This window comes from Pygocentrus nattereri, chromosome 9, assembly GCF_015220715.1.
Source record: "Pygocentrus nattereri isolate fPygNat1 chromosome 9, fPygNat1.pri, whole genome shotgun sequence".
In the NCBI taxonomy this organism is placed as follows: Eukaryota; Metazoa; Chordata; class Actinopteri; order Characiformes; family Serrasalmidae; genus Pygocentrus; species Pygocentrus nattereri.
The window spans coordinates 17,186,176-17,199,579 of NC_051219.1; the positions used below are offsets into that span (position 1 = coordinate 17,186,176).

Below are 13,404 nucleotides of genomic sequence, written 5' to 3' on the forward strand. Positions count from 1 at the left end.
AAAGAATAGTCCACTTACAAATGCAACACACTACAGCGCAATCAATGACTCAAAGTTAGCTTGATGTATGTACTGCTGGTGTTTCTACATATAAAAAAAACGTTCCAAAAACAATGAAAAAAACATGCCTTCATTGTAGTAAACGGATGTAAATCTCAAGGGCAGAAAAAGCTATTGTTTATAGGATGGTCATTGACTGTACACAGGATATTTTTCTCCTTTTTTATAGTACCTAATCTCTACACTTATTTCCAAAAGGTCAACAGAACAATTCTGTGTTAAATGACTACGTACGTTAATGTACTGGGCCACACTGATCATTTAGATAACAGGTATGTCACTCTTGGAGGGCCACAGCACTGCAGTAATTAGTATTCTACCCTAGTATTCTCATTTAATCCTTAGTTAGTTACTGCCAGGAGTAATAAAGAATGTTGAAGTTTTCTATTAAATATTTCTCTTCTTTGGCCCCCTGAAACAAAAAGAGGAACTGTGTTGAGAGTAGCGCTGCACCAATCTGACCTTTTCTCTCCCGATACCGATTACAACACCTGAACTCACGATATCAATCTGATATTGAGATCAAAATCTTTATATCTCTGTTGTCAGAAGAAAACTTCATATCTCCAAAATGGTAAATTTGCAGGAGAAGGAAAAATCATAGTTTACTTTTAATGTAAGTCAGTGGAGCCAGACATTTTTCCAAGTCATTTTAGGCCATTTCTTTTCGTCCATTCATCATGAAATTTACACATAATGTAAAGAGCAACAGGCATTTTCAAATGGTCAAAAACTGAAAAGCAGCAAAAATGGAGATACGAGTTTTTAGGAATTTCGGTAATTAGGGATTTTAGAAATGAGGCACACTAAGAAAGCATTTCACACGCCATCATATTCTTCTAATATATTTTATGGCTATTGAGTCTAACTGATCTCCGCAGACATCTTAGTTGCCACTTCGAATCACTCAAAAAATCTAGTTGTTTAGCTTATATTAGATGGACAAAAACGTAAAGGTTTGTCACGTTTCATTAAGAAGAGCTTTTAGTTTGACACTGTGATGCTTTATAGAAAAACAATCAATGAATGTCAAACTAATAACAACACAAAGTGAGAATTTGATGTGTAAGGCAGCTTAGTCTTAGAAACAGTATTAATAGTTGATCAGTGCATATTTGCATTTGTAAGTAGAAGAGATTTTTTATCATGATTTGAATCTGATGAACATGCATTGTTGTGTGGTCAGAAAAAAACATCCCTTACATTTTTCCATTTTTTGTTGGTTAATTTCAAAACAATCTTGACTAAGACCTGTCAATAAAGAATATACACACACATTTTCTAAGTCGCTTCTCCCTCAGGGTCGCGGGATGAAGAAAATAAATGTAATGAATTATCTCACTAATATCTATCACTGTCTCACTAATCGGAAGCTTTTCTTTGAGCCAGACCTAGCCAAGCGCAATTAAGGAACCCTTACTGTTAAGACTATATAAAGAAACAGATCTCTTGGGTGTTCTATTTAGAATCATGACTGTATAAAGCTAAGACCGCCACAGGAAGCCTGCTGCAGACAAGAGCGTGCAGAGAGGAGCCTGCTAGTCTCTGACTGACGCAAGACAGGAAGAGCACACGCAGTGGTGAGAGGACACCGAGCATGCGCTACATCAGTCAGTGATTTTGGAGACAAGGCTGACCACCCTGAGAATATAGCAAAAAGCAGAAGTGAAGTGAACGCGAAAGAAAGAATGAGCTAATGGAGAAATGAAGAATAAACGCACAAAAAAGCGGACACTGTAGGTTACATAACTGCACCACTGCACAGAAGCAAGAAACACATCAATCATCTGGGCGTAGTGGACCACTTTCTAACTGAAAACTAGCTGGGGCCGCTGCCATTCACCCACGTAAATCAGCGGGCCTTTATCTGCCAGGCACGAGGAATTCCAGCACCTTTTTCCTGCAAAGAAATGAGTAAAGGAGTGAAACACAAAGGGCTCGGAGGGGATGAGGCCCAGGCTTTTAAAACAACACACTGACAGAGCCTCCATTGTGCTGAGGAGGAAACCAACGCTCTGTAGACTCTGAGCACAGCTGCAACCGCACACATACACTAACACACATGCAAACACACACACACAGGTGCGGAATAACTCCTTCATCTGTGCTACACTGCTTACGTTGAGCCAGGGGTGTTATCTAAATTTGGGGGGGTACCTCCCATTATGGGGCTAAAATATTTAATGTGGGAGAGCAGAAACACAGTCATTAGCTCCAAGTAATGTTTCTTTATATGAACTCTGGCTGTTGTCTTCAGATGGAAGTACTCCTCTCATTCTTGTTAACATTTCAGCTATTAGGAAGTTACCAACTGCTGTTATATGGCCACTGATGGCGTTTTTCCACTGGGCAGCACGGTATGGTTACTAATCTGAACTGTGAAAGTAGGCGGAGTTCTGTTTAGCTTGTATTCTCATGTAAATCTAGTGTTAACAATAAATATAAACAAAAATAGCAACAACAGAAGAGCTAATCTACCTTTCATTTTATGTGAAAGTCACAGACACCAATCTTGGCCAGTTAGAGGGGCTTTTTTTGTGGCAATCAGACTCTAGCGACACTAACATTACTGTGTTTAATTAATGATTAAGAGACCCTTATTAGTCCCACAACGGCAAAATTTCACCTCTGCATTTAACCCACCCATGAAGTGAAACACCGCATATGCACTAGTGAGCGCACAAACACACACACACACACACACACACACACACACACAGACACACTCATTAGGGGCATTGAGCACACTTGCCCGGAGCGGTGGGCACCCGGGAAGCAGTTGGGGGTTAGATACCTTGCTCAAGGACACCTCATTCATGTACTGTCAGCTCTGGGGATTGAACCGGAGACCTTCCGGTCACAGGGCTGGTTCCCTAACCTCCAGCCCATGACTGCCCCAAAGCTAATCACCCCAGATTCCTTCTAATCATACTTCAAGAGCTACGTTCTTGTGTTGCTCTTTTTTGACAATCCAAGACAGTTTTCTCAAGAAAAGTTTATTACACTAAAAAAAAAGGTTGCAGATCACTACAGCACATACCTATTGGTTAAAGGTATAAAATGTTTAATACAATATCAAAAATGAAAGAAAAAAAAACTGAAAAAGTGTGTAGAAATGTTTTATTGTTTCATCTGTATACCCCACAGACCCTTATGAGGGTCTCTCAACTGCCTCCTTTTGTGGAAACTACTGTCAATGACCAAAAGTAGGTATTTGGGTGCATCTTATCAGAGTAAAATGGGCAGGAAGGTGGTGGGGCTTATGCAATATGTGCACCATCAACTGAACAACTTGCTGAAGTTACTTATAAATTCTAGAGGTTGTGATTTTTGTGAGTTTTCTTGTAATCAAATCAAATCTCAAGCCTGAAGATATATATATATATATATATATATATCATTACACTCCTACTGTTTATAGTTCTCAGACTCAATGACTGGCAGTAAGGAAACATGAGACACTCCAAAAAATGCCCCCCTCCACAGTGAGAGATAATGTTTGACTCATGCAGTTAAACCCCAAAAGCTGTTAAACACCTGAGCTTAGCGTGGCGCCATTCTATAGTGTGGGTGTATGTGTGTGTGCGTGTGTGGTCATGTGTATAGCTACCTGCACAGAATAAATGTCCCAAGAATGATGGAAAACTGTTAAACTTACCTCATGGGGACATTTCATTTTGGTCCCCACAAGGAAAATTGTACACATACATACAGAGGTTAATGGTAATACCCTACAAAGACAGAACACAAATTTGCGTGTGTTTATGTATGTATGTATGATGAAAGGATGCAGGCAAAGTGTTTCCACTGCCCCAATCTGGCACTGTGACAGTGCTGTTAGGGAGACAGATGCTGCCTCCCAGAGCTTGAGTTTGTGGCATAACAAACAAACAAAGACTGATTCCTCCCCACCTGTCAGCTCTTTAGAACTGCAGCCAGACACACGGCACAGGCCCACAAACACGGGCCAGCCTCACTGAAAAAGATTTAGCCCTTAATGCACCATAAACAGAGCACCCAGCTTGACTGCATTAGTTCCAGCTGAGTGGTGTCTATCAAACACTCTGACGCCAGTGCCATGTTCGGGGGTCAGGGGGACAAGCGGACAAGGGGAGAGGGTGGAGGGGTCATTCCTTCCCCTCCCAATGTTTGACTAGGCATTCCAGAGTGATTTACACACACACACACACACACACACACATGCACACACACACACTAGTTTGTTGTTACAAAATGTCAGGATGTGGTGTCTTGTACATTATACACGTACATATATGTAGAATTCGGTGACTTACATGCACAGTAATAAAAAACACGATGAAAAAAGTTGCTTTCATGCTTTCATTGTCTTGAATCTCAAGAAATGTATAATGACATTACTACAGGAATTTGAGAAGATGACCAAATGCATGCCTAACATGAACTAGTTTACCCTGCATTAGACTGCCCCGCTCTTCCCTTCCTTTTCAAAGCCAAGGCCATTTTGTTGGAGGTTCTTTTCTCTGGTCTTCCTACAAAGTCAAGACATTTCTGTTCTGAAAATGTTCAGAAGAAAGCACATACACACTTTGGTGCACTTGAGGTAAAAGCAAAAACAAGCAGATTATCTACACTACGGGCACATAAAATCACAATCAAACACGTCAAACTGTAATTCATTTCTTCTTTCTTTCTGTAGCTAAGAATTGTGCTGCGTGATAAAAGGCCTTACAGTGGAAGGCGTTCCAAAAGTAATCAAGTTAACAACACAAGTAAATAAATAAATAAATAAATCAAACCAGCCCCTCTCTTCTAAAGCTTTGGTAAAGTCATTAAGGCGTAGTGCAGTGGCAGGCAGCCAGTTCAAAGGGAATTTTCCCTCTCTAAAGCTCTCCCGTGGCCTTCAGTGAGAGCAGACCGCAGGAATCTGCCGCGGTGCAGTCAAGCAGGGCCACTTTGAAAGAGGATATCACACACGCACACACACACGCACACATACACACACACACACACGCACACACGCACACACACATACACATACAAAAACCTGCTCCATCACGGCATCTCTGCAAAACTGTACTACCACCTCCAGTCTCTCATATGGAGAAATTTAGCTGAAAGGCTGAATCCCCACTTTGGATTTAGACACATTTTATGCTAAAAAGTTTCAGTCTGTACTGTTCCAACCTTCCATAGACGCAGAGTTTAATCAGGGTAGCGTTCCATTGGGATCAATGGGAGGAAATTGGAAAGAAGCACTGAATTTCAATGGTTTCACAGAGTGGTCCACCTTTAAAAGAACAGTTACAATCAATTTCACACAATTTCCCTTCCTCCAAAAGAATCAGCCAACATGTGTAGTATGTGTTTCCTGAGCTTTGTACTGGAGCTGCAAAGCAATGTAGATTAAAAAGTTTGGCCACTAATGAGCAGCCTGTAAAATACATGCCAAAAATTCAGGCTTCAAGACGGCTACTACTACTACTTGTTTCAGGCATATTTATGCACACACTTCACACTATCTCAGATAGCAACACTGTCAGCCCACTGATGGCAAAGATAGTGGCCCACTGGCTTTTTACTGAGCATTTTCCAGGCAGTGGTTATATGACACTATTCTTTGCTTTATTGCACAGCTCAGTTTCGTACTTTTCTGTCATTTCTTTCTTTCATTATCTTTTATACATTAATTTAGTATATTATATTAACAGCAAGGTCATACATAAAGTTGGTTATACGGCTGTAACCAACATTTTCAATGAAATGGTTTTATATTAGGCCTAGTCATTATACAGTAATAAACTAACTGCCTTAGTTTATTTTTCAAAATAAAAGGCTATGTGCTTTTAAAACCAGTTTGAGGAGATTAAAAACTAGCTTTACCTTGTAAGCAAGACAATAATCTGGGTGGTCTAAGGGGGGAAAAGCAGTACAGTACAGTCAGCGAAGTGCTGACCTTATCAAGCGCTAGCTGACGGATTATAAACTTCCATTACTTATTAGCTTGATTAGCTTCATGGCACCAGTGCAAAACTAAACAAGCAAACTTTAGAAACCAAAAATGTCTTGGCTGGTTTTGTTTTAAATGAATGGTTCGCTGAATAAAGCCAAATTTGCACAAATTTCACCTTCCCCAATGTAGCTGATTACAACAGCAAGAGTACGCCCCCTAAGAAAGCTGCCCCAAAATTTCTGTAGTCTCTGCTTTTTTAATATCTAGAGTACAATATAACACAAGTAAACCAACCCATCTAACACATGTAAGTGTGTGTAGTCTCACAAGATGGAGATTCTACTGAGCCAAGGGCTTGTTAACACAGCATATTGGTGGAGAGCCTGACTAGAGACATGGTCACAGCTAATTACTTCCTGAACTAAAAATGTGGGGTCTCCAGCCACAGACAGGCAGCAAAGAAAGTAGGGAAACAATGAAGAAAGCACATCTGCTCTGTTAGACCCGACCCAAGCGTTTTATTAGTGAAGCGGTCTAATTTAGCCCAGGGGCCTCGTCCGCTACCATCAATAGGCACACTCCCCCGCACATGCCCGCACATACACACACACACACGCTGCTCCCTTCTGCTGGGCTCCTGCTAAAGTCATCAGCACACGGATATTACTATGCTGGCACAGAGAGCACCCATGACATCATAACACACTGCCATTCCTCGTCTGAGAGCAGCGTCTGAGGGAGGAGAGACAACCCATACCAGACAAGCACACACCCACCACAAGTCTCTAACAGGCCACTAGGCATGATGAAGGCACTAGGACATCATTTGCTGGCAGGCTACCAGTGCTGATGATGGCTTACACTGCTTAGACCAAGATAAAAACAATGTACAAACTAGTCTGAATACATTCTGATGAATGATGGAGAGAGACTAGGATGCCTACAGATGTAAGAAATATTATATTTATTGATGTTGTGATAAATTACATCACAATATGCTTCCTGACCATGTTGTGGACACTGTCAGTCCACAAGAGAACTGAGCTGCTGCATGTTTCATTACAAGAGTGGAGTTAGTCCTGTTTAACTGGATTCAGTGCAGCACAGGATGTGAAAAGTTGTATACAACTCTTTGTATTCATAGTTTTTGATGGCACTGTTTCAATTTGATATTACTTGTTTGTTTTTGTCTGTTCCAAAACGTGAAAATGTCTTGCAGTATTGCGATATTATATTTTTGCTGTATTGCTCACTTGTAGCTGCATACTATACTACATGTGATTATTGATATATTAATGTGTGTGTTATGAGCGCAATATGCAGCAATATAATTGAGACATGTTTTTGTGGACAAACCTGTTGACTGTATCTATATATTTTCGGGTCTGATGCGATTTCCCATTCTGAGGTCAAGATTTGATCTGATTCATGTTATTGTATGTGTTAAAACTGTATTGATTCTGTATTGATCATCTACAGAGCTCCGATTACGTACTACATGTAAAACGTTTTGGCTCAAGAAAATGCAAAAAATGTAAGAAAAATTTCAAATCAAAAACAACTGTGAATAATCTCTGGGCACATTTTTGACTCCTTTTGTGCTTTTCACATATTGAAATTATTACAAAAACCTTAAATTCTGCAACATCAAGAGTAGGACTGTGCAAGTTAAACCAACACTACCGAGTGTCAACATATTCCGCACCACTTAATATTAAATTTCAATACCTAAGAAGTCAGTATCATCAGTGTTAGAGAGCTGATAAACGTGCTTGTTCCGAAATCTAGGCTCCTGACTGGCCGTCTAAATTACATTCCATATCCACGGTATCAATGGCAGCGCTTCTTCGCTTCTTTAATAGTCTGTCATCTGTTGAGGTCAGTAAACACAGCCACTTCCAGAACCTCACACGCATTTCCGGGTCAAGTCTTGCCCACTTTCAGTTGACAATTAAAAGGAAAAAAAAAGTATCGTTGAGGAACGATCGTTATCAAAGTCAAGATATCGGTATCGACAATGTTTAAAGGATACGCAGCCCTAGACATGAGCAACCCTCAGACACTAACAACACACTCTGAACTGTGATCAAGATCCAGGAGCCCCAGCCTGTTTTCCTGAGCACAAGAAACATCCTATGAGAATCACTTTGAAGAGTTTCTATCTCCAAACAAGACGCAGGGCAGGGTCCGGCACATGCTAGTGACCGATAAGAGCGTCTGTTTTTCTTTCCCACAAATCTGAAGCTCCGAAAGGAACTGTAAAAAGGGTGGACTGTGGAAAAGCCTTTAGAGCTGTCTCTCTATTCCACAGCAAACTGGTCAGTCTTTCCAACCTCAGTCCACCACAACTGAGGGAGGACAATCAAGTGCAGAAGCTGATTGACAGACTGTCAGTAGAACATAATGAAGGCAGTTGGTGTCACAAAAACCATTCCAACACACCGTCTTTCAGGAAAGGACAATGTCTTGTACAAGTGTGGCACAATCACCTGCAATGTGATATCACTTCTGTGCTTCACAACTAGAAAGAAGTGCAGAGGCCACTGAATGAGCTGACTGAAAAGGGAGGAGACCCCACTGATGCCACAGCAACGCACTGAGGCACTCTGTGAAGGAAATACTCACTAGGCTTGAATGATAAAGTAAAAATGAACTAGAATCTGTGTCAGCTGAGAAGAAAAGGAGCTTCAGAACCTTCTTTGACATGACTCAGGACAGAAGCACAGCCTCAGCTCATTCACAACAATAAAGCCCGCGTCTCTGATGCTAAATGTGAGCTTGATGGCATCCAGATGCGTCGTGTAGTCAACATTTGAGGATCATGTTACATCAGAAAAGCAGGCTCGCCATCAGTCGTGAAGTTATGTTCTCTGCTAGAACACTTTCTGATTACAGCTGCCTGCGCTGGATACCCACTTAGAGACATGGCGAGTCTCTCCTGCGTAGGAGTTTTGGGGGAATTCAGAAAATGTTGCTCTCTGACAGACAGTGGAGGAAAACACTGAACTTCTGTAACGGCTTTAACATTTCCAGCGGCGGTTTAGTGTGTTAGAACATGTAGAACTCACTTTTTCTCTTTGGTGGGAAAACGATCATCTGTGTTTTTGTGTTTAGAGGGACTTTTTTGAGAGAGTCGAAGTGATTTAGAGGTTTTATTTGAACCATAACCGCCGCTAGAGGGAGACAGTTGAACTCGGCCAGCCGCAGCGTCCTGTTGGCCATGTTATTTACAATGGAGGAAAAGTTGGTAAAGCGAGGGCAACTGATGATGCCACTGACACTTAAGACCATGTGATGAAGTGTCTTCAACACAGTAGAAGGTTTTTCTCACCTTTTGGCTTTTTTTGTTACATTTAAGCAATAAAAGTCCGTTTAAAAAAGACATTAGGCTCCTATATGAAGAAAGACGACACCATCCTTGCTAGAAAAACCACAGCTAATCTCCAGCAACAGCAGCATTACTGTACGCTGGACGCTAATCAGACATCAAGACCACGCTGGGTGACCAGCTAAACCAGCACCAGAGCAGCATAAACCTGAGTGTTTTCAGCAGAGATGTCTTCAGGGTCTGTTTTTATGGAAAGTGTTAAAAAAAAAGACCAATGAGTTATAAAAGAGTGATATTGAGGCTGTTGGGCTGTTTTCCATCATACTCACCAAAACTATAGCGAACCGTTCTTCGAGCTCAGCTGGGTCAGGCATCGGAACCTTTAAAGGCATTAAGTGATGCTTCATCTCACACTGTCCGTCCACACTTTCTATATTCCCCATGTTGGAGGTCTGTTGTAGTATCCACGGGCAAAACTTGAGATGATCGCTCACTTTTTTTTTCAGATTTTTCCTTTTGAAGTCTCAAATAAATCCAGTTCAGCTGAATTTCCACATTCCAGCGCTGTTCAGTGTCCTGCGAGTGGGTTCATGAAAAAGAAAACGTTCCCGCTCGTCGATTATTCCAAACTACAGCAGATCTGGGAAAGTCCTCTACAGCATCCGCTGCTCCAAAACTCCGTCATGTATCGATGCGTTTCTCTTTCCTGAGCACTGTCTAAAGTGACCTGGCCAATCCATCTCAAGCGCTCAGCGCGGGTTGTGTTAATGTTGCTTTTACTGTCTCTCAGTAGCCTTTTCCGATCTTTCGTAAACTTTCCTAACTCTTTCTCGTCTCCATTCATTTGCTCTGCATGGTCCCGATTAGGAGTGTACATTTCGCATCCCCTCTGAAACCAGACTGAGCGCCAGTCCCACCCATACTGAGCCGAGTCCTGCCTATTGAGGAGGCGTCGCCGCTCGGTCTGAACACTCGGGCTGCGTCCGAAGACTTGAGTGACATTTCCTCAACCTTCGTTTACCTGATCTGGTAGTCATGTAGAGTCACATGCTGTTAAGCTCTGACAGCATGTTTAGTGAGCCCATGGACTGCATATCAGCCAAAGTCAAGGAAAGTAGACGTTAAAGTAAGTCTGGGCGCAGCCACGGAGGCTTCTCTTTTGCTGAGATTATGTAGGCATAATAGCACCACCTGCTGGTAAATCCCTGTAACTACAAACAGCAATCTCAGATATGTTCCTTGGGAAGCTGGTGGGCTTTGTAGCTTCTTTAAAAGGAAGGTGAGCAGAGCAGCCTAAAACCATCTTCTGGTGAAAAGTATCGTTATTTCAATCCAACAGTGAAGTATAAGAAAAAGTACACAGAAAAAAAGTAGCACAGAACTGCAGCTGAACTGTTGATACATTCAACATAGGAAGCGAAGTTTGTTAGACGCTCACATAAAATGCTAAAGCTCTGAAGTGAGAGATGTTATAAGTGAAACAGCACAATCAAACGAAAGTTGAAAGACAGACAGAGAGGTAACCTGTTGTACCTGAATATTTTGATAGCACTACTGCTATGACCATCACTACGAACAGGCCTACAGCATTGCGTTTCAGAACTCTCCACTGTTCACTGGATTATTATTGGGTTTTTTAAATAAAATAAGTCCCCACAGAAGGCATGGAGTCGATCATGTAGAAAGAGAGTGGGGCACACTGCTGTGAACACACTTTGGAAGTGATCATTTCACTTCTTGTACTCAATATGCCACAAAAATAATAAAAATAATAAAAATACTAATTTTATTCATATGCAATTGAGAAATGTTTCTCCTCTATATTTTTGCACTCAAATTCTTGAATGTCACAGTTCTAAGAGCACAGTCAAGTGAAGTATCAATATGTTCGTACTGCTAAAGGCTTAAATGATATTACACAGCAGCCACCTAACTTTAGGGGGAAAAATCTGTTTTTGTGTTTATTTCCATTAAGTTCTGCCAGTGAAAACACCTGGACTGCATTCTTGTTGTTCTTTCATACTGTACAGTCTTTACCGTTTTATATACCAAAAGGATACCAAAAAACAGACAAGCAGCACAAAACAGAATTCAGATCCTATGTGGATAGATGCTGGATGTACTACAATGCTCCACCGCAGTTCTACAGGGAACCCTATATGGAGTTTTTGAGATCACATTTTTGTTCCTACTTTTTTTACTGTTATTATTTCGTTGAACTATCAGGGTATTTTTCTAGACTATACAGAAGTGCTGCAAAATGATAAAATCAATTTTTAATACCTTAATAAGATCAAAAATAAAACAATTTCCAATATACACAAACGCAAACATGGCACATACTAACATCTATTTTATTCAGATTGATTGTTGGAAAATCAAACATTAATATTAGATTTGAAACTGCACTTTGCACTGTTTTTTCAGAGTGTCTGACTTTGTAATTAGTTCTGCTGTCCTCTAGCCCTTCATCAGGGGTCAGTTTCTGAGCAGCTTTTGAGCAGTAATGCAAAGTTAAATAGGTACCTGTGGAGGTATCCCCTACCAAGCTGGTCCACCTGTCACCATAGAGCCACTGGCTGAAATCACACACATGGTTACCTGCACTGCTTACTGGAATGCCGCAGGTGAAGCATATTGAAAAATATTATTTAATCATAGGATTTTTTTATTAATAGCATAAGGTTTACCATAAAGTTGTTTTTTTTTACTTAAAACTTTATAAACTTTTAATTAATAAAGTCATGTGTTTAATAAAATTCTAGTTAGTTTTCCTAAGCTTGTTATCATAACTTGCTACTTTGGGTAAGGCACAGCTGGGGTAAAGGTTAGCTACAGAGACAGCAAACAAATTTCCATAAAATAATCTCTTGTGTCTGTATTTATTTCATATAGTAACACCTTATTCATTTTATTAGAAGTCTATACAGACATATACATATACAGACATGTAAGGATGCCACCGTTTTCTATTAGTTCAACCAATTAAATGAAAAGAATCGGTTCAACAGAATTGGACATTGAGCTCTTTTCAAATTTACGGTGCCCTGCTGGTGACATCTCATATATATAAAAATAATGCATGACCACGACATAGTAAGGCATGGAAACGAGATCCTAATGCATGCCCACAACTTAGTAAGGCATGGAACTAAGATAATTAAGCTTTGATCATAGCCATGACTTAATTATCTCATTCTCACACCTTACTAAGTTGTGGCCATGCATTAGGATCTCATTTACAAGTGTTAATATGGCATGGCCACGCATTATTTTTATTTACAGAGGATGTAACCAGCAGGGCTCTGTATAAAATTGAACCAGCAGTGGAGCTGTGTGAAAGTAGCTGATGTTTCTCTAGTTTTTTCATTCATTTTTTTACTTTTGTTACTTGACAGACATGACCGACATAAAATTAGAGAGGTTTGTAATGCAGTTTCTTTTAGTAAAAACTATGATTCCAGATGTCTACTATGTAATTTTTACTAACCATAATATCAAGTATACATATCTATAGAGCTATTTTGACTAGTCATATGTCACCATTAATTTACTTATCTATAATTACATTTAAAAAGGATTATCATAAATTTCAGATATCTACACTTTTAAGTTTGACTAGTTAAAAATGCAGATCCACATATCCATAATTGAATGTTGACTAGTGGGAATATTAATTCACGAAACCTTTTCAGAAATTCTGAAAAACCTAATTCAGATCTCAAACAGACTTCCTACCAGTCAGAGCTCATATTCAACCTGCGCTAACTTGCAAAAGACAATACGCCTCTTTTCTCTGTCACACTGTAAGTTTGGAGTCCTTTGACTTTATGTCAAAGTAAAAGTCACCTGGCGTATGGCAGGTTACCACCATAAGTTTGTTGTCTTACAGCCCTGTTATCCCACATGCAGCGGCCTATCTTTGCACTAACTTTGACATTTGCACAGTGTACTTGTCTGGTGGATGAAGCAAATCTCTCACCAGCATCTACTTGTATTTAGCAGGACACAGGAGATCCTTTAGCTTTCACGTTAAGGAAAAGTAAGAAGTCAGTTTTAAATATCTGAAATTTAATTTATAACT

The 13,404-nt window shown here is 40.3% G+C and overlaps 1 protein-coding gene across 6 annotated transcripts in view; it reads right to left on the reverse strand.

The window, feature by feature from the left end:
• fmnl3 (formin-like 3) overlaps positions 1-10,408 on the reverse strand; it is a 64,937-nt gene extending 54,529 nt beyond the window's left edge. For 3 of the 6 annotated variants that reach the window (XM_017694298.2, XM_017694297.2, XM_017694296.2), the window contains exon 1: positions 9,650-10,407. In XM_017694298.2, the coding sequence (XP_017549787.2) occupies positions 9,650-9,763 (114 nt within the window). In that variant the 5' untranslated portion in view covers positions 9,764-10,407. Of the gene's footprint in view, positions 1-9,649 lie in introns of all 6 variants that reach the window. The other 3 variants (XM_017694294.2, XM_017694299.2, XM_037541346.1) reach the window with 3 other exon arrangements.
• Between the last annotated feature and the right edge of the window lie 2,996 nt (positions 10,409-13,404).